The sequence below is a fragment of the Lepisma saccharinum genome, chromosome 26 (genome assembly GCF_977018435.1).
Source record: "Lepisma saccharinum chromosome 26, izLepSacc3.1, whole genome shotgun sequence".
NCBI lineage: Eukaryota > Metazoa > Arthropoda > Insecta > Zygentoma > Lepismatidae > Lepisma > Lepisma saccharinum.
Window position 1 is genome coordinate 42,933,847 of NC_139254.1, and position 22,562 is coordinate 42,956,408.

General features: G+C 37.8%; 2 protein-coding genes across 2 annotated transcripts in view; both read right to left on the minus strand.

Annotated features, from left to right (window-relative positions):
• LOC145979443 (clavesin-1-like) overlaps window positions 1-21,580 on the minus strand; it is a 36,679-nt gene extending 15,099 nt beyond the window's left edge. Inside the window, exons 1-4 of the mRNA XM_083112345.1 lie at window positions 21,497-21,580; window positions 9,420-9,583; window positions 8,423-8,514; window positions 3,094-3,244 (exon numbers count right to left, since the gene is read on the minus strand). Of these exons, the coding sequence (XP_082968471.1) occupies window positions 3,094-3,244; window positions 8,423-8,514; window positions 9,420-9,579 (403 nt within the window). The 5' untranslated portion in view covers window positions 9,580-9,583; window positions 21,497-21,580. The remainder of the gene's footprint in view (window positions 1-3,093; window positions 3,245-8,422; window positions 8,515-9,419; window positions 9,584-21,496) is intronic.
• Window positions 16,836-17,732, minus strand: LOC145979639 (histone-lysine N-methyltransferase SETMAR-like). The gene has a single exon (XM_083112604.1). It carries the CDS (start codon window positions 17,730-17,732, stop codon window positions 16,836-16,838), a length of 897 nt encoding a protein of 298 aa, XP_082968730.1.
• Window positions 21,581-22,562: the final 982 nt, after the last annotated feature.

Here is a 22,562-nt window from a genome sequence, read left to right on the forward strand (position 1 = left end):
AATTTATTTGTATCTAATCAAAACGTAGCTTGAAACCTTGCACGATTCATGGCTCTAAATTTACTCAGTCGCACATGAACAGAACAAGAGTAACGTCGTATAGACGTATAGACTATTTAGTACTATCATCAGCAGGTGGTCTGTATTTGTCGAGATAAACAACGCCAATGTGATCTTTAAATACATATACATGCCCACAGTTCTTTATTTGATTTGATTTTCTTTTTCATTTAGCTTCGTTTTCCTGGCACTTTCGCTACGGACATCGGTCCGCAATTTTCGAATCGATGAATGTCAGGGAATGTCCACTTTGCAGTTATGTCTTGCAAAGCTATATTTTCTAACGTTCATTCTCAACCTATGTAAGAAAGTTGGAGATCTGGAAGTAGTAGTATCACCGTAAGGGGAATCAGAGGCACCAAATGAGAAGTTTACATCTCCCTGGGTAAAATACTTTGCTTAATTTACATTTCTTTAGTACGACGCTAAGTTTTTAATATTTTCTGCATTGCGTCCCAGAGATCTGTTCCAAATAAGGGAGGTCAACGCAAGTAATTACAGAAGTTCGCATAGAATCGGAAGAAAAAATTGTTTCCCGCCATTACAGGTAAGGTTGCCATGTTCGCTTAGTAAGTTACCTTACAAATTACAATGTAAAAAACCCCTGAAGTGCGTTGCGTTATATGCCAATACAGCTCGCGAAGTCGACGACTCTGTTCTGTTGCACGACGTTATGTGTGCTGTTCTTTGATACCGTCCCAGTCTTCTTGTTCTCCCACTTTGTATTGTGTAATGCGGTCTTTCGAGATCAAAAATAATGTTAGCCCAAATACCTAGGAAAGATGACTGAATGAGAGAGAACCAGACACAGGAACGATCTCAACTCCCTTCAGCAGGCCCGTAATGGGCCCGGAAAGCATCGCGTGGGTTGGATGGCAGTCGGACGAGATCATGGACTGTCCAGGGACGCCAAGGAGATGAGACAGAAGAGCACGACGCACACAGACTTTAAGGGCAGACACGACGACCAGTATTCACTTCGGAGAAAGGAAACATATGCCTCTTCGTGAAACAACTGACGGAATATCTTCTTGGGTGGTGTTATTGACAAGGGCCTTGGAATGACCCTCGGGATACCGGAACGGAACAATGCCTTCCCCTACAGCAAAAGGTATTTTATACTATTACGGCGGCCGACCCTAATGTTGGCAAGGGAAGTGGGGAGCGGGGAAGCGACCAATCCAGCATGATAAGAAACACATCAGCCAATAAAACTAGGTTCACGTAGTACTTTGTCCCGCCGCGTTGTGTCTCTCGGCGCCACTGCTGTTGTCTGGTTGGTCTGCGGTGTGATCCCCGCTCCTCACTTCCCTTGCTGGAACTAGGACCGGCCGCCGTAAGAGTGGGAAAGTCCTTTAGAAGAGAAGAAGGGTCGGATAAGTCACGGAGAAGGTCGGAAGGAAAATGGATCATGTTAGTGGTGACGTCACAATAGGCAATTGAACAAGATTGAGTCTAATCAAAATTGTCACTTAGTGTTTCCGTATCTCATAGAATTGCATTTCCCATTGTAAGAAGTAACCTTTAAAATTGTGGCAGCAATTATGAAACAAAATTGTGATCTGTATCGTACATACATGTAAAGATGATATTTCGGAGAATTACACATGCCATAGCGTAAGGTAAAGAAAAACTTGAATAACTTGCTCGGACACCGGTAACATGGCGATCGTTAAGGGGCGCCCCAGTCACGTTCCTGGTGGGAAGCGTTGATGGTCCTTAGAAGGGTATAAAAGGCCCAACTGAGGGTCGCACGGGGGGGGGGGGGATCGGCCGAGGTAGTTGCTTTACTCGAACCTCATTGGTCCTCTAGGGCCTCTAACTGGTCAAGCTTGGTCATTCTGGGTCTGGTGTTTCAGTACTGGATTTCTGAGGAACACAAGTGGATCAGGCCGTGATGAAGGTCACTCTTTATACCTTTTCTCGCACGGATACAAAAACAAATGCTGTACTGACGGATTTGGATAAAGTTCTCAGCATCGGATTTGGTGACAAATACGAAACTGATAACCCTTCTAAAGTCAATCCACGGTCTTTTGATATCACAGGAAAAACCTAGTTGCAAAGTGTCGCCCGTTCAGTTCGCACCGAATACGGGAAAAACGGTCATTGAATTGGCAAATTTGGTCCTTTTTATAGTAAAAGTGTCACACAAAACTAAGACAACGTAACTGATGTTTACATGCTTCCAAATTACATCACGCAATCTTATAGTTTACAATATTTTACATGAAACATATAATTTTGCAAATAACATATCTTTACCAAATATATTTTATTAGTTTTATTGATGTTGCAAATATTTGAAGGACTCGGGTGTAAAACATGGTAAGTGACATTTTGGTCATTTCTGAGTTCATTAAGAAAAAAAAGTTATTAGATTCTATAGCGTAGATAAATTGTTTTCGTGTTGTGTTTACCAATTTCAGAAGGCTTCACTGGGTCGAATGCAAATTGTATGACATAGCAATTTCACTCAAAAATTTAAGGATGGCACATTTATTTTGTAATTAAAAAATGACCAAAATGTAACTTACGATGTTTTACACCCGAACCCTTCATTTAACTTAGTTTGGAAATTGTAGATGAATATTTTTACTATACCATTTCTTTTCGTAGATTATACTTGTACAGATAATACGATTCTTCATTACAATGTGATCCGTGTCAAATTGACTGTGGTGACACATGCTTCTGCGAATCGGGAAGGGATGCCAATCCATCAGCGGAAACCGCCTCCTCGACCATGCGGAAGAGTCCCATGATCCTGAAAAGGGCTCCGATCGTGAAGACGCTCTCTACCCTGCGTCGAGCCACGACCTGACTCCGAAACAAAAATGTTAATCGGCTGGGACCGTGATCTTTCTCATTAGCCTTCATTCGCAATATTAAATTCCACAATAACTGAGTATCTAAAGAAACAACATGAACATTGAACACGGCAACATCGTTTTTAGCAACATTTGCCACCGAAAATTGCAAGATATAGCTCATGTATTTCGCAAGGAATTTCTTACAATTAGTTTTACTTACCCATTCGTCCGATCATGACTCTTCTGCCCAAATGATCTCTGTCCTTCAGAACAACAAATGGTTTGTATTGACACATCAGCTGCACGTCTGGTAATGGGTCCTGCATGTACCAATTGGGGCACGCAGCACGTGCTTTATAATACCGCAACATCTGGGGAAACGAAAAGGATTCTCCATCGATATTTCTTTGGAAGACGGGAGATAGGAATAAGACAGGATGAATAAAGACAAGAGTGAAGACGTTGTTTTAGCCAAATAATCTCAGATTTACTGTCGAATTTAAAATTATATATACTCAAGTTTGTATTCCAATTAAAAATTAACCAGTAGACCTACGTAAAACGAGTTACATAAAAATTTACCTTATTGAATCCTACGTTAATCTATGCTCACCAATTTTTTTCTAGAATGCCTTCTATTTTTTATCGTCGTGGTAACAAAAAAGGTGCCGTTTTTAGGTTTTGTAAACGATCGCTCTCATTGAAATTCTCTAAATAAAAAACGGGTGGTACGATCATGATGAAATTTCAGTACTGTGCAGGCAGAAACGTTTTGAACACAATTCTTAATTTTCAGAATTTAAAAAGTTGTCAAATAAAACGTACTTATCAATTTTGTGAAAAAAAAATTTCTTTGAATTGGATAGTCCTACAAATACAATATTTGTCTTGTTTTGAAGCTCTTTGCATCTGTTTTTGAAATGCATTATCATTGTCGATTCACACTGCGATACCGATTTTATACAGATTTTTATTCAACTGAGTAAAGATGTACATGGAACGTGGCAACACCGGCACACAGAAGCTCACAGTGATAGCCTGTAGTTTCCACGGTTCAACGGACATTGCTGTGTGCGGTGTTGCCACGTTTCACGTACATCTTTACGGTGTCCTTCGCCCCTCAATGTTTGCCCTCCTCTAGAATTGACTTCCGTCCAATTGACTTCCTTCCCCCTTGGGGTTGCGCCACTGGAATAACCACAATGAAACCAGATAGCTGCATACGGCCATAAATAAAATGACATAAGGTTATCCCAGGATGTAGATTAATAGAAGATGATAAACAGAGAAAATGAAGTGATATCATGATATGAAATTATAAATGATATGATCAAATGTAAAGTCACCCCTGGGTCTCTTGTATAAGAATATTGGTTCAAGGGTAGCTGAGTCGTCGTCGACCTCCGTGGCGGAGTGGTTAGCAGAGCGCGCTCCGGGTTGGAGTCCCAGGTAAGACATGGGTATTTGTGTTTGTCCAGATGATAAGAAACTAAGAAACTGTAACAATTGAAAAGTGTAAAAATATAAAAGTGAGAACAGCGTGAATGGTGGGGGATACCTCCGTGTAGGGGGTATTTCCTTTTTTTTAAAAAAAAGTCGTTAAGCCGTCTGACTATCATGCGAGAGACCAGGGTTCGATCCCCGGTGGGAGATCCACCTGTTCAAGCGGCTCCGGCGCCCACCCAGCGTCTTATAAAATGGGTACATGGAGGAGACTCTGGGTGGTAAAGGCGGCCATGGGCGTGGTACTGATCACATAACCCCCAGATTCGGGGGTTTAAGAAAGTGTGGGGCTCTAACTCCACACCCCCTATACGCCTTCATGGCGTGGTGCGAAGCACAGGGGAGAACTTTACTTTACTTTATGGTGATTGAGTATTATATACATAATCAATGCTATAACTATGATAATGTTTGACATGAAGCCTTTCAATTTTTGTTATTTTAAGTAGCTTTTCATTTGCGTTAATGAGGATACTGGTGATTTTCTAGATTGAATGAGAAGGAAATACAACAAAATTTTCATATTCGAAATTCGAATCACTAACTCTGGCTCCTTGGTCTAACCCTTCCACTATAAATTCAAAAAAAGTGTCCTAAGAATTGTGTAATAACGATCCACATATATTTTTTGACTGCACCAACACCTCCCTACTTCCCAGGGAAGCACATAATTCCAAAAATTAGAAATAATTCACGCCTATAGGCCGATATTTCCAGCATAGGTGGCTAATATAATTGCTCAACGTGGATAGTGTTGCATTTCTGTAATTTGGATTTCTGTGTTATGGCTTTATTAACAATTAGCATAAATCTATTTTTACGGATAAAGACTGTTTACAAAACCGAAACTGATGACTAGTTGCTGGGACCTATTTTAGGTTTTTGTCCCAAATAAAAGAATCACCATGCACTAGTTATTAACAGCCAAACATGTAGACAGTAAAAGAACATCCAATAAATGCTAAATTAGTAAAATATGTTACACAGATACCCACAACAACTGGTCTTACGCAGTCAAAATATTTCGTTGAACTACACTGCTGCACAGGGCATACATAGCCCTGAACTCCTGCCCCTGTTATATTCTCATATACATGTATAGGTAATATTTAATCAAATAATTCAGAAAAAAATTAAGCCTATTTTTTTCAATGTTGCCTGTGGATACCATTGTAGATGAATGGTTGTGTTCTATATTTTTTTTTTATTTTCTTAAAAAAATCCAGAAATTCGAAGAATAAACCTTGCTGCGACAGAAAAGGACTCAGAACTTTGAAAACGCTATGCTGAGCCTTTACTGAATGGAAGGATTAATTCAATATGTTCACGGCGATGTAATGGCCATGACGGATGGTGAAAAGTTGATGTGTGTGTGACAATAGTAATGTAGGTAAATTTCCATGTGAACTACAAGAAATTATTCTAGATATCTAAGATATTAAATTTAATACTTAAAATGCTCAGAGTAGACTTGATAGGTACATAATGGTTAGGATCCGATTTTAGAACTGTAGGACCACTCCAAAATTAACCTATCTGTATTGAAATATAAACAAAACTCAATCTAAAATGTTGTTACTAAGCAGGGTGGATAAAAATTATGATATTTATAAACACAATATTTTTGATTATTTTTTAATTTAAATCTGATTTTTTAAAATTTAAATCGATTTTTTTTGTTTTTAAAAAACACGCTTAAACTTGCTTGTATGGTTTTTGACACCGTAGATAGGTTATATATGTTTTTTTTTTATTTAGAAAGGCTTTTTCTAATAAACGGTCCTGTAAAATATTTGATCACTTTGATTGAAGCAAATAAAAAATTGTATGTAAATATACATTTTTCTGTTTCTGATACTGTATACATGAACCTACCATGGAAATGTTTGTTCCGTGTGTTAAACATTCAAGATGTACTGTAGAATCATAATTTTAAATATTTTTTATAGTCAATGTAGTTGAATTTTTGCGATTTTTTCATGATAGTTAGCAAAATATCAGCTGTCACATTTATTTACAGTTTAATGATAATTACACTATTTAAGATTTAACAAGATTAGTATTTCGTGTTATTTTCTACGTAAAATGTTTGCTATTTTTGCCTATAAAAAATATTGAATTTTATAAGTGTGTTTACAGTTTTCATATTACATTTCCTTTCGTATGAGCTTCACTTCATCAGTACAAATATTTTCTTTAATTTTCTTTCCTTTCTCAGATCCTATTAAACACTATTAAATGATTACAAGTATAGTGTACTTTCACCAAAAGTGATTCTGATATCTACAAATTAATGTTGTACATTATTCTATAAATTATTTATTTAAAGTGATTTTAATCAGTATTTTTTTAAATATCATCTGATTTAAATCAACCTGATTTAAATCGATCCACCTTGTTACTAAGGAATACAGTGGGTAAAATCTTGTCATAGCATACAGATAGCTTATAACATAATAAACAGTGTTTCTAAGCGAACAATGCTCAGAAGTAGTGCGCATCTGCTTTAAAGAGTATAGAATAATAGAACATAGGAACTAAGCATTATTTTATAACTGATATTAATAAATACTGAGCATATTTTGTAATATATACATATATGTACCTTCATAATCGCTTCATGTGAAGGCCATGCAGAACATTTGTATATCATGAGCAAGTCGATATATGAAACCCCTGTGGGTACTCTTTTGCTATATTTTATAATCATTCATTTGATGTAATATTGATAGAAAGGGAGAGTTCTGTTAGCTCCCCTTTGGACCAGCTTTGCATAAAAGTAATACATGAAAATGGCAATGATAACATGATGGTCAGTGCCGGATCTATAAATTCTGGGCCTCCCGCAAGATTTTATCAAACGCCCAATCTATTTATCTACCTCTAGATAAGAGTGTGTGTGTTGAACATAAAATACACGTACTTGCGAAAATAAATGTCTGAGTTGTTAGAATTGAATTGTTAAGTCTGGCTTGTATTCATCCCAGTGAAAGTCAGATCTAGGTAAGAAAAATTCGTGCTTAGAAAGAAATTGATGTTTAGTTTGTTGTGTGGAGTGTTAAACATAATTTACAAACCGAAAAAAGATTCCATTTTAGCCAAATTTAAAATTAGTAACAAATGAAGGGTACAATGGAAAAACAAAGTCCACTTTTGTTGAAAATTGATGTTTTGGTACCATGCTGTTGTAGGGGTGGTGTACTATATTCCCGCAGGCTTAATTTAAGAAAAACACTCAGCATAAACAAAAATGTTTTTGTGCTTCACTCTGTAACATTTTCAAACTTTAAGTTGCATTTCTGGTGGTTTGAATCCCACTTTAAAATATAGGCCCACCCCCATATTACCGTTTCTGTGCTTAAAGTGGACTTAAAAGAAACTCAGCTAACAAGATGGTCCTTTCATTTTTTTATTTTTTTTTTACTCTGCAGTGCTACACAAATTACTACAATTATTGTTTTATGTACATATGTTTCCGAACCCTATAATGGTAACGGGCCCATGTTACCTCTGCCCCCGCACTGCGGGGTGTTGCGGCTCATTGATCCGGCACTGACGATGGTATAGTGTTGACTATTAAAACATCGTATGCTGTATCATCCTCCTTGTGACTTGGAACTTAAAGTGGCTAATCAAAAACTACAAATATATTTTTAATTACATATGTTTGAGAGATCTATCCCAACAATCTGTAATTACTGTCAGAGTTGATGATTTTTTTGTAATTACAATCTTCTGTTTATCTTCAATTTAGTTTGACAATAAAGTGTTTGTTTGTTATACCTGTATAAACGACAAATATACGGCAGGATCAATTCCAAGGTTATCAGAAATTTGAAAATTTTGATTTTGTGCAATCATGTTGCAAAGATATTGGCCGAACAGTATTCTTAAAATAAAAATAATAAAACATTGGTATCTTATTACTGTAGTTTAATTTTTCCAATTTCGTCCGTAGGTTTAGTGGCAAATGGGAAACGATTCCTGATTTAACCAGCAGAGAAAAGTGCGGTAATTAATTGCAGCAAATACATGGTTAAACTTACCAAATCGAAGGCTTTATCACAGTCAAACTTGCAGTATCTGAGAAACCTCAAGAGAAACAAATCGTCTGTTCTGGAATACAGGTCTTTACGAGCTGAAATCAATATCCAGAGATAATTTAAATTGTCCATCTTAATATAATCCCTAACTTTATGTGTGTGTGTGTGTGTGTATATATATATATATATATATATATATGTGTGTGTGTGTGTGTGTGTGTGTGTGTGTGTGTGTGTGTGTATGTATATATATATATATATATATATATACATATATATATATATATATATATTGATACGCACCCACTTAATGTATCAATTTCAGTGTTTTATATGTTAAATGTCTATGACGTCATAATTTGTTTTGTTCAATTTGGTAGTCTGTGACAATGGTTATGGACTAACCTTAAGACATTTGAGTGTGGGTTGCTAGATGAGAGATATTATGAATGAAAAAGGTTGATGTAAGTAATTTTGAAGAGTAAATGTGTTAGTATGTGTACTGAAAGAACAATTTTGATCCTAATACAGTTTTTTTTGTAACAAGAGGTTTCATTTCGAATTCAAGTGTGGGATATTAACATAAAATGACATTCACAGGTATTTTAGTGTGTGAAAGTTAGTAAATTTTACGTAAACATACCCGTGCTTGTTTCCCACAACCTGAGGGCTTCATAGCAGGCTGATAAGTCTTAATTTCGCCGTAGTGGATTAATAGTAAGTAGATCCACTGAGTATAAAACGGGAACATAACAATATATATAGTATTATATGGTATTATTTATTAAATACTATATATAGTATTAATGTGAAATAATTATTCTATTTGAATTTATTGCAAAATACCATAAAATACTTTTTTATTCTCTTTCTTTGAATTTACGTAAAGTATAGTATTTTTTTGAAGTGTACTTTAAAAATTTATAAGCAGGGTATTTAGCACAAAAGCACTAGGAACAGTTTAAAGCAGCATTAAAAAATTATCACTCTATGTGCTTACCTAGAATCCTGTTTCTTAGAGTCTCGACGCCATTTTTAAGTGTCTCTGGAGTTTCTCCAATGGCTTGCTTAGCCCTCGTCCTCCAATCGTGCTCAATGTACTGCAGTTCTTTCACTTCACGAAAGCGGAAAACAGGCATACACTCCAATTCGGCAGCCATGTTTCTGAAGAAAGAATATGTACTCATGTGAAATTAGTTCTTGGGACTACAATTATAAGTATTATATATATTATATATAATATGTATGCATAGTGTGTGTGTCAAATATCACAATACGTAAAAATACTTTGAAATACGAAATAATATGATGTGAAATTTCCGATATCTTCCACGCTTAGGGATTGTAGCCCTAGAAAGCCTGGCCTGTAAATAAACATGTTGCTGGTTGATATGTGACAAACGTATCGAATCCCTTAGGAATTTCAATATCGTAATCTGAAACCTTAATGTAAAACAAATTGGGCATATCGCAATTCTTTCTCAATTCATGCTCTTTTTTATTCTTTCTTATGAATGTGTTTTCCAAGTAATTTTGAATATTTCCCACTGGCAGTGTTCTTGTGAATTGTATAATTGGTCTCATTTTTGTAAGTTCTCAACTACATCCTCATTACATTTTTTATTGCCCTAACTAAATTAAACTGCCTTCTCTTCTGTGCAATTTGAGAAGATTTTCGCTTATCTCAGTCACTGTCTTCATTGCGGTTATTAACTTACAGAGGAATAAAAATATATTAAAATAACTTGAATGCATAACTATATGTATGTTACAATTGAGCTCATAAAATTATATTTTTCACTTTTATGTATTTAAATTATTTCGTTTCATATTTTCTTATGAAGTACTAGAGTTAACTAATTAGTATCGAAATGGTTGTGATAAAATCAACATTGTCAGCGTTGACAACAATTTCCCTCACTTGAATCACCGTCGTTATTGTGGTAACATTAGATTGATATAAATCGTGTCGGAAAGAAAGAGTGAAATACAGGAGTTCTAGGTGTCGCTTGGCAACTAGATGCCAAAATGACGTTACATGTGTATATTACTTCTTGAGAAAAATGTAAAATTGTCAGTTCATCAAAAGTTACAGAAGACTGGGAAAAAAATAATTTTTGAAGAACTCTGCGACCTTGAGAGATGGAGTCGTCTTACTGTAAATAGTATACGACACCGCGCAAACAATGGATAGTTATTAGCTATCTTTTATTCATGAAGAACAATGGCAGCGATTAAGACGGGCGAGGGGACAGTTTCCCCTTCCCCAACTTTTCGCCACTTTTGCCCCCGCACTATGCTAAACCTTATATACAAAGGGAAACAGTGGCGTACGCAAGGGGGGGTTACCGGGTTTAAACCCCCCCCCCTTGAGCTCTTGAAATATTATGGAAAATGCTGTAGAAAAAATTAAAAATGGCTAATTTATCACAGTCAAAGATCTGCGACAGTAATAATAATAATAATAATAATAATAATAATAATAATAATAATAATAATAATAATAATAATAATAATAATAATAATTTGGATTATTATTCCCATGCAGCATGAAGAAAAACACAACATTCCAAACACAATCTAAGCGGCCGCAAAGTTCAATTTTGCAATTTTCTTTTGCAAAAAGTCGCGCAGTGACTCTTGCGAGAATTGTGAAAATTCCTTGCTTCGTCCTTATTGCAAACGTTCTTCCCGGTACTGATTTCACATCCCCTTGTGAACTCTCAAGTGATGCTGAGTCTACATCCACATCATTAAATAATGTCGAAGAAGTATTTTGTGAATCACCTAGAAGGGATAAATGTGTTGGAATGTCTATAAACTTACTTTACAACGAAAACATAGACTCAGTGGAATTTAGCAACATGTATTCTCGCGCTTCATCATCACCCTGGGTGAGTTCCATAGGTAAAGGTAATGTAAATTCCCCCGTGTATATAGCACCGTGCCATGAAGTCACACATAGTGGTGTGGTGGGCCCCAAAGATTCTTGATCTCGAACTATTTTGCAGGTGATGTGATCAGCACCATGCTCCGGCAGCCTTCATCCCCCAAGGTTGCTCTCAGATACCCATAGGCTGGGTGCGGAGACAAGGCTGGATAAATTCCAACCAATTCCGGGAATCGAACCCGGATATCCCACGAAGTTGTCAGACTAGACCAGCGCGGCTCCTTGAATGAGTTTCATATTTCGATTATTTCAATAAATTTAATATATTTGCTTGTTTTTATGGATTTTCTTCACACTTAAAATGTCTCACTTATCATATACAAATAATCGTTGACTAGACAATTATTTTGAAACAAAAGAATTGTAATTTTGTTCTATTTCTTTCATAAATAGCAGCTGCATTAGTAGTAATTAAACTAATTAATTAATTATAAGAATTATTAATTAATTTATTATTATTAATTAATTAAAGTATAATAAAACAATGGTAATGTGAATTTGTAGAAAGTTTTCGAGATAACACCCCCTTGATGAAATCCTGCATACGCTACTGAAGGGAAATATACTGTCCTTGGCCCCCTTCCCCCTAGTTTTGGCACCTTGGAAGCCAAGGTATGGAACCCAATCACCGCCACTGAGCGTCATTATCATTTGTGAAAATTTTGGATTACTATGTGGTACCTCTAGTGGTCAGTAACACTATGTCGAGTGGTTCCCGCCAACAGTGAGTATTTGTTTAGCGGCTAATTCCCAAATTGTGAAGTTGTTTACATGCTGTTCAATTCCTGCGCTTTGTTTTAAGAATACGTTAATAACATTGTCTCGTTGTATAATTATTTCTGAAATATGTATGCTACCTAATGCATTGGTCTATGTATTCTGATTACCATACTTAGTGGAGTTGTGCATTACAGCGTGAAGTTCGTAATCCCAACCTGCATGTAGTTTGAGGGATCAATTATTGGAATCAACTATGGGTCTGTACTAATCATTGGCAGGATTCCATTTGTTTTAACTTCAGGAAAATAGATGAAGCGCATGACAAACAATGGAAAAAGAAGCTAACAGGTAAAAAGAAAAAGTAAGGATGAAAGAGAAAAGAAACATTATGTAAACAGAACATAAAAATGACTCCAAAAATTTTAAGTTATAATTCTCATGCAAACGCAACGATGGATCCTGTACGGAGAACAAGGTTATGTTTGTAATTTTTTATAACTATTTAGAGAATTCTTACTGCGGAGTTCAGTTTATCCTGTTTCTCACATCAGGAGGACTTTTGTGACGTGTAAGCTGCTTATTATAAGGGTCAAGGTTAGGAAGAATAAAGGCTGAGAGAATGATACGAAAAGCTCGGACTGAATAAAGGAACTGTTTCGAATAACGTAGGTGAACCAAAGGTGGCCATAGTTCACGAAAATCATATTAGTATTTAACAAAGTTAATAAATGGCACTACATCAAAGTAGCCAGTCCTCCTCTGGTGCACTCTGCAGAAAACTAACTATCTCGGGCTGCCAGCAACCATTTTATGTAAGTTATTGTGACAGTGATCTAGCAGATAAGTTGTTGTTATTTTAAGGTAAGTAAGAAATGTTTGTGTGTACGTCCTTGAAATTAACGAATGTTAATACATATATTATACATATTTTGAAAGCTCGTTTAATTATCTTTTGGATCACATTGTTACATTGTAAAAATGTTTCTTTTGTGTCCAAGGAACGATACCTATTCTTGTTCCAAAACGTAGTCCAGAGGCGAGTTCCTAAGGTGATTCATGGCGGGCCACCTTGGGAACAGGTTATACTCGTTTCTGGAATTCTCTTTTTTTTCACATTAAAATACGTTTTATTATTAAAGAATACCTAATAATAGTGACGGCGATTAGAGGGCGAGGGGGAACTGTTGCCCCCTCCCTTTTGCCCCCTCATTATGCTAAACTTTACCTATAGTGGAACCACAAGGAAAGAAACCTGCGCAGACCCCATCGCGCTGGTGGGTGGGGGAAAAAGACAGGAGGAAGGAGCCTTCCGAGCGGCCAACGTCAGTGTTGCCAGACCTACAGATTTCTCGGTAGGATTCCATAATAAACTATTGCTATGGCACCTCTGACGGCCTGCTCAAAAACAAGTTTCCTGGTCACCTTACTTGAATATGGAGGGGAGAGTGGAACTCCACTCAGCCATGAAAAGTGCTGTTTGAACTGTGAAATTAAGCCAAACGATGTGCTAGGACATTATTATTATTTTTTTAGTACATTACCATGGGCGTCCGGAAGGGGAGCGTGCCCCCCCTGGGAAATTAAATTCAACCAAAAATTATATATTTTCACATATAATTTCATTTCAGCTGCAATAATGTGTGTTAATTATTGCATGAATATGATACATTGAAATTTAAGCAATGTTTTTTGAGGGAACAACACTATTATTGGAGAAAATGTGCCTTCTTTGCCCCCCCTGGAAAAAAATACCTTCCTTGCCCCTGCCTGGAAAAAATCCTGCGGACGTCCATGTACATTACTATTTTTAGATGGTTGTATTTTATCCCACCCGACAATCTATTTCTATTTGAGTTATTTTACGTCGCTTTTGTGCCTCTACGGGTAAGTACGACAACAAGGATGAATGAAAAACTGATGAAATGAATGAAGTGACACAAACACAGTGAAACGTCCTTGCCTTACTAAGTAGAAATACTGACTTCATAGCGTGGGCAAATTATTTTATATATGTATGTGTGTGTGTGTGTGTGTCTATTATATATTAAATGCAGCAACATACAGGCAGCATAAGTGACGAATAAAGCTTGTGAGTGTTAATAACAAGAAATTTGCTACAGAACGAAGCGGCATAGTTCAATTACAAAGGAAATAATGCACCCCTCCTCCGTAGTTGCTTGGAACTTTCATCGGCTTGAAAATACTTAATTTTCTATTCTTAATATACTATTCTATACTTAATACTTAATTTTCTACAAAATTATAAAGCGGTATGGACGTCCAGAAGGAAGTGCAAGGATGGTCGCCACCCCCCTCCCCTTCTGGAAAATGAATGTTGACATAAAAGTACTTATTATTTCAGACGTATGAGTTGATTTCAGTTACAGTAATTTACATCCATTTCTATAATAGGGATGTAGGAACGTGATAATTTCAAACTCAAGTGGTGTTTTCTGAGAGGGCAACGTTATTATGGGGTAATATGCCTCGTTTACCCGCCTGATAAAAATACATTGTTTCCCCCTCGCTGGAAAAAATCTGCAGACATCCTCTTGCCCCCCATTGCGCACGCCTATGCCGCCCCCGAGAAGGTCGTTCATCCGCTGCTATTAGATCATCGGATTTTGTAGCAGATCTTCTGGTTTCCGAAGGAACAATCTCCCGATTTTTTCAAGTCTGACCTGGCAACACTGCCCCGAGCACCGATAACGGCAGGGAAGATGCGCGAACGCTTTTGAGGGAAGGTTTTTTTCCTTGTGGTCGAGCTATACCAAGAAAAAGTAAACTGTAATTGCCCCCCCCCAATTTTGCCATTTCGCCCCCCACCCTAGTTCTGGAACCCAATCGCCGCCACTACCTAATAATGTTAAATTTGCACAGACTTTCATGAATCACTAAATGTTATTAATACGTTGTGTTTATATGTTAAATACTTCAGTGATAACATTTTTGGCGAAGTGTTTCTTTTATTTAATTCGAGGGTGGAATTAGCTAAAACTTTTGCTCCAACCTGGAATTAAATACTACAAGAAAAATTTTCCCAGGAATGTTCCCCAATGTTAGGACAACTCAAATCCAAAATGCCAAGAGATGGAAGATTGGATAAATCATTCTACATACGAGGATCGGTCAATAAGTACCTGCACTTTTGTTGTAATTTTCTTTCGGTTGGCCGGCATGTCAATGGAGTGTGCATTTATCATTGATTAAGTGTATATCACTCCGAAGATAAGTTGAAGAATTTCACTTTTGACTAATCGCGAAGATGAAGATGAGTGATATGATAAAATTGATGAAGAGACACTCACAAAGAACACCCATGCAGGATTCGAACATGGGACCACTGCCATCCCATGGGGTGTGCTAACCACTCCTCCACGAAGGTCAGTTATGCGTCTTTACTGTACATAATGCTTGTGCTCAAGAAAACATATTTATTCATGTTTATTCATTGTTTTATAATTTATTAGAGAAATTGTTAGTCTCGAACTTTTGATTGGTGACATGCATTATATACAATAACGAAGCATAACAAAGTAAATAAAAAAACACTTCGACAAAAAAAATATGACTGAAGTATTTAACATATAAACCCAACATAATAATAACTTTTAGTGATTCATGAAAGTGTGTGCAAATTTAACATTATTAGATAATCTTCATTAATAATGAAACGTATTTTAATGTGAAAAAAATGTAAATTCCAGAGGCGAGTGTAACCTGTTCCCAAGGTGGCCCGCAATGAATCACCTTAGGAACTCGCCTCTGGACTACGTTTTTCAACAGAAATAGGTATCGTTCCTTTGACACAAAGAAACATATTTACAATGTAAGTATGTAATCAAAAATATAATTAAACGAGCTTTCAAAATATGTATAAAATATTAACAAACATTTCTTACTTACCTTAAAGGTAAGGCCGTTATTGTTGTATGCAACAGGCAAGCACTGAAAGAGGTGCCTATACTTTTCTGTACTGGCGGCATTATCTGTAAAGATCAGCGGTGTTTTTTTCTTTCGTCAGCATTGTTGTTATTAATTTTTTCGTCTTTTGTTTCTTCAAGTGGCCTGTTCATGTTTTTATGATAATTTCCCATAGGTTAATGTGAGTTATGTTTTTTTTTTCTTTTTTGCATTGTTATTTTCCGCCTACTTGTTCTTCATCACACACTAGCAAAAATTTCAGCTGGTTTTAAGGTATCACCGGGTCGTGCTCGAGAAATTATTTAATGCGTGTTGTAACATGAAGGGTAGTTTTCTTCTTAATACGTTCTATGTATTTGTTCCATCCCAGGTAACATGTCTAGCAAACGTACCATTTCAAGTTTTTTTTTCAAAAACTGTTAGGAAGAGGCCCAATGTTCACGAAGACATTTTACAGTTCGTTGTTGGTGATAGTGTGGCAGAAGGGATTTTAAAGATGACACAGTTGCTGCGCTCTTCGCGTTTTGTCTTGTGGCAGACGGAAGGTTATAATGTACGAGGGCCATCCGGAAAGTAGTACTCGTTTTTGAATTGTAAAAAAACTAAGACATATTTTTTGACAAAACTTTGTAATTGTTAACAACAAACTTTAAACTACTTCTCTACATAGTCACCATGTACATCTAAGCATTTGTCATAACGATGTGACGAGTTTCAGTAACCCAGCTTCATATCCATCTGCGGCCAGTCCATTGATAAAAGTAGTCACCCCTTCTTTCAGTTCCTCATCACTGTGAAATTTCTTTCCTCCCGAAAAGTTCTTTAGTTTTGTGAAGAGATGAAAATCTGAAGTAGCCAGGTCTGGGATGTAGGTGGATGGTTGAAAATTTCCCACTTGAATTGGAGAAATTGATGTGTTCTCCCAGCAGTATGAGACCTGGCATTGTCGTGGAGGAGAATGACGCCGGTACACAACAGACCTCGCCGGCGATTTTGAATTGCCCACCGTAATTTCTTAAATGTGTCACAATTTGAATCAGCATTGATAGTGGTTCTGCGGGGCAGAAAATTAATGAGCAGTACACCTCGTCGATCCCAGAAAACTGTTACCGTGAGTTTCCGGGCAGACTCTGCCGTCTTGGACTTTCTTGGTTTGCTTGGTGAATGAGCATTATGCCATTCCTTTGATTGTCGTTTACTCTCAGGTGTTGCATACGAAACCCATGATTCGTCTCCATTGACGATGTGGGTGAAGAAAGTTTCTCCTTCATCGGAATAACGCCCCACATATTCAATGGCCATACGTTTCTCTTTGTGCTCATCAGTAAGGAAGCGAGGGACCCATCTTGCACAAATTTTCCCATACTTCAGGTGATCTTTGACAATTCCATGAAGAATTTTTCGTGAAACATCAGGGAACTGTTCACTGATTTCATCCAGTGTGACGCACCGATCGTTGTTGATGAATTCGTCAACAGCACTCAGCAGTTCGTCCGTAATGACAGACGGGCGCCCGGAACTTTCGTCATCATGGACGTTCTCCCTCCCCGAATTAAAGTTTCGACACCAGTGCCGAACAGACAACTCATCAATAACAATGTCTCCATAAACCTCCTTTAAGTGACGCTGAATATGACATGGTCGCACATTCCTAGCGTTGAGAAATCTGATCACAGCACTAACTTCACAAGTGGCGGCGTTTCCAATTTTTTTGAACATTGTAAACACTCACAGAAACAATGACTACAATGACAGCGCCATGAAACTTCGCACACACTGAGCAGACAGTCAACTGAAGTCGTTTGACCTTGAGCGGCGGCTACTAGCGTCACTAGCTCTCTACACGGCGCGAACGGGTACTACTTTCCGGATGGCCCTCGTACTATGTATCTTGTACCTCCATTGGTTACATTGAAAAGGTTCAAATATTGTGTCTGAATGCTCACATTGTACGACCACTTTCTTAAAGTAGAAGACTTAATACATATCATAATGAACGTCCAGGGGGAGGCCAAGGGGGCCAGCATTCTTAGAAAATGAATGTTAATCTAAAGTTATATATTTCACACATATATTTCAATTTCAGTCAGTAGTTTATGTTAATTAGTTGAGGCGATTAGGGATGCAGTTGCCCACCGCTTCTTGCTATTTTTGCCCCCGCAGTATATTTCCCTTTGTATATAAGGTTTAGCATAGTGGGGGGCAAACGTGCTCCCCCCCCCAATCGCCGCCGAAAACCTTAAAAGTCCAATAAAAATTGTACGGCAGACTGTGTACAGCTCAAATTTACATGAGCTATCAACAAAGCTACCTCAACGTTACGTATTGTTTATGTTTTACAATAAAATAAATTTTGCCTTGGTCAGCATATTGACTTTTTTTACCTCAAGGCTGAAACACTAATCAAGTGAGCTTCAAAACACCATTTTTGTTATTTTAAAGATAGCGCCTCCTCTACACACTTGCACCAGTGAAGAGGAGTAATTTCATGCCCTCTGTCATCCTAAAACTTACAGAAATTTCTCTGCAAATGAATCTTCAATATCTCTGTGCATGCTTACCCCACCAGCAAGTTTACTGATGGAGAAAAAAAGTTCGACAATGGCCTCAGTTCGCAGGTGGATGGGTGGAAAGGCCTTCGCAGTGGCTCATAAGTGACTGCACGTGGACCCCAAGGACTTATTTTTCTTAAGGTATACAGGCACTAACTCAATGTTGAAAATAGGTCTGTGCTAACTTGCAGCAAACTTGTGCAACCCTACATACGGAAATCTACTAGATAAGAAACGAAAACTAATGAAGGTTTTCATTTGACTATCCCTTGTACAATCAAATAATTTAATAGGTTCACGTTGCCACGTAACTATTTAGAATATCTAGGCACCATGGAAAGCAAACCATACGAACCTTCACGTTAAAACTCCCACGAATTCCTAGCATATGTGTCTTTTCGGATATTGGAAGGGAGTGGATAATTGGACAACAGATGCCCTGGCATCGACCAAAGGTCGAGCAGAGTTTTAATCATTTTTTGGAGAATGATCGATCGAATAGGATGTAAATATGTGCAATTATTTATTGGCGAGAAAGTAATTAGGTCTTCGGAATAATTACGGCCACACAATAGCGTTACCGGCTATACCCGGAAAACCTATCCTAAGCATTTCCCAACTCTCGAGAGCACTATAAATGGGGTTAACAACCTGCCTCAGGAGGAGAAGCCAACGAGAACGCCCGAGATCCGGTCGCGAGACCACGAGAGTGCCGGACGAGGAGAATCGTCTACAGGACCGCCCAGAAGCCGTGGGGCCCAAGCCGGGGCCTGTCCAGAGGCGAGACGCCTCGGCCAACCAGCGGAACCAGCGCCCAGTCGACCGTTCCAGCGTCCAGGCGAGCCGGAGATAAGTATCTGCCCCTTTATGGTGCTATTCTCCCCTAACTTCTCCCTCTTAATAATCTATTAGAGTGCTTGCCAAATAAACTATTCAATTGGTGTTTCTTTAAGTTAACTGCTCTACCTCTGACTCGTCGCCCGTTGCTCAACGGGTCCTACCCTGTGATGCATAGGGTGAAATCCGGTATGACTAAGCTTTAACGCCCCCAATTGTGTCTCCAGGGACGAGCCCTGGGACAAGAACGTGAGTTCGTAACGGTAAGATCACCATCAAGATATAAGCGTGGGCGGGGAGGGGAGGGGGAGAAAGAATTTTTTCTGGAGGTTCAGAATCTTAGCAAGCACTATAATACTATAGCACTTCCAAACCCGGAGGCATATTGCTACAACAATAAGTTTTCCATCTGTTTCTAGCATGGAGAATCAATCGTATCCTGATATTATTTATCAAAGCCCTTTACTTTATTTCTGGATGGTCCTTCACATTATAAATTCATATTTGGGGTACAGATTTATTTAATTAACAATGTTCCTTGTGTGTTAGGGGTACAGAAAACTGACTAGATTGAGATTGTCAACTTCCTTTGCCATTGTTACTGTTTGATAAGTTGACTTTTTCGCGTGTAAGTTCCACATATTGTCCCACATATAAAGTACAACATTATACCACAGACTCTCCCAAAATAAATTAGGATCGATCTTTCATTGATTTATTAATTTAGTATTTCTATTCTGCCACTTTTACCTAATCACAAAGATGGAAATTGTTTGATTGATTGATTGATTGACTTGCTTTATTTTACTTGGCTTTTGTGTCACTTTTGGCTAATTTACGAAGATGGGAGTGATACGAGGAAATTGATGAATGGACACCCTCAAACATCCATGCCCAGGCCGGGATTCGAGCCCTGGCGTCGTAGCGCGATGTGCTAACCACTCCGCCACGGGGGCCGGCTCTCGGTGGAAATAAATAGCCATCATTGGCCGATACCGGCAGTCACACAAAAGACAGAAGTGAAAAGAAAAGTATAAAATGCTGATTCCCGTTCGCGCTTGAACGTAGATAAAACAAAGCTAAAAAAGCAAAGTTAAAACACCCACTTATCTCAGTACCACGAGCTTCAAGGAAGAATTGGCAATGAATGGTTTATTTCCCACAGCGTTAACTAAGCAGTTACATGCCTTCATAGCCACGTTTGGGTTCAGCTTTCATTTACCCATGCCTTTGATCTTGCCATCACCGGGGGGGAGGGGGAAGGTGAGACCTAAACACCGATAACCTCAGAGGCAAAAAACGGAAGATTGGAAAAATATAACGCCCCGAACTTAAGGAGAAAGTTTATTCTAATATATAAAATATAATTATACATGAACTGTGTATCAAGCTCAAACGTTGGAACTGTGTTCATTGATTGATTGATTTGGTTTATTTTACTTATGCCACTTTTGGCTAATCACGAAGATAAGAATGACATACCATACGGTAAAACTGATGAAAGTACACTCATGAAGAACACCCATTCAAACCCTGGACAGTTACAGTAAAACCTCGTTAATCCAGACTAATGGGGGGATAAGTTGACCTGTTTAACGAAATTCTGCATTAACTGAAATAACCTAAAGAACTGTAGAAAGGTCATTAAAACTCCGTTTATATCAACAAAACACGTTTATTATGGTGTATTTAAAGGGCATAAGCCTAAATACACTATACAGTAAAGTACAAAGTCTGCGGGAAACAGAATTTCATCTGTGGTTGGCTGCCTCTTCTTTGGGAAGTTCTCTTGTTGACTTTTAGCCACATTTAAGACCTTCCATTCTGCTTTTTTTTTCTTTTACCTTTTGCCTGTCCGGATTAAGCTAAGTCCGGCTTATCTGGTTTTTTTTAACGAGGTTTTGCTGTATATTCAGATATTCGGAGTGATTAACTTTGGATACAGATAAAAAAAACATAAGACGATCGTGAATAATTGTTAATGAATTGATATTATGCAGGACACTGATATTTCAATAAACAACATACTTGATATGTTCCTCATTGTCCAATAAAAAATTATTTCAACCAAAAATCAAATCAAATCTTACTCACCTAGTGTATTTCGCAAGCAGTCTTTGGAATTAAGGTTGCTGTTGAAAACAACGACAGATGCCTCATGCACTTTTACGTAACACGATCAACGCGGAACTGATCTAGAAGTTGACAAAGCCATGCGTTATGAAGCGCAAGGAAAGGGGAGGGAGATATCAAAATATGGTTGAAAGCATGACCGGGCATTCAACTTTACCGTGCTGTACAGCTAATGTGCTTGGGTCGCGACTTTCTGAACTTCCTGGAAAGATAGTGCTAAATAAATCACAAACAAGGAAGTTACCATTCATTGGCTTTCCAAATTTAATATCAAGTCTATTGGCTGTGACGTCCGAAACTCTTGTTTACTTCTTTTATTCATGCCAAAGCACACTTTCTTGATATTTATTTTGTGCAGTAGGTGCTTGTTTGTATGTCAGAATTATACAACCATCCTAAATTTTCCCAGCTACAATCGGTCTTTGCATTAAGCTTTATGTTCCGAAAACTATCACAGTGTAGTGTGTAGTACAAGAAAAACTAACCTTCGATTTGACATATTACTGTTCATACGAGGGGCGTTCAAAAAGTTTTCATATTCACCTAGTTCAAAATGTCGGAGAAAGTTGAAACTGGGCAAAAATATTATGTCTTTTCTACATAGTAACGACCCAATGTTACACATTTTCCCCACCTTTACAAACACTTGCGAATACCATCCTTGTAAAAGTCTGGAGATTGGGCATTTAACCTCTGTCGTGGATATGACGTCATTGTCATCTTGAAAATGCTTGCCCCGCAAAAACTTCTTCATATTAGGGAAGAGGAGTAAATCCGAATGAAATATGGAGGATGAGGCAAAAATATTATAGCCACACTCACGTGCTTTGACGAGAGCACGATAGAATGCATGGGCAGGTGCGTTGACATGCAGGATGAGCACACCTTTGGACAGCATTTCTCGCCTGCAAATTTTAAATTTCTCACGGAATTTGGAAAGAAGGTCTGCGAAATAGTCCCCAGTAATTGTGTGGCCTTTAAGAAAGTAATCCTTGATGATAACACCACGTTCATCCCCCCCCCCAAA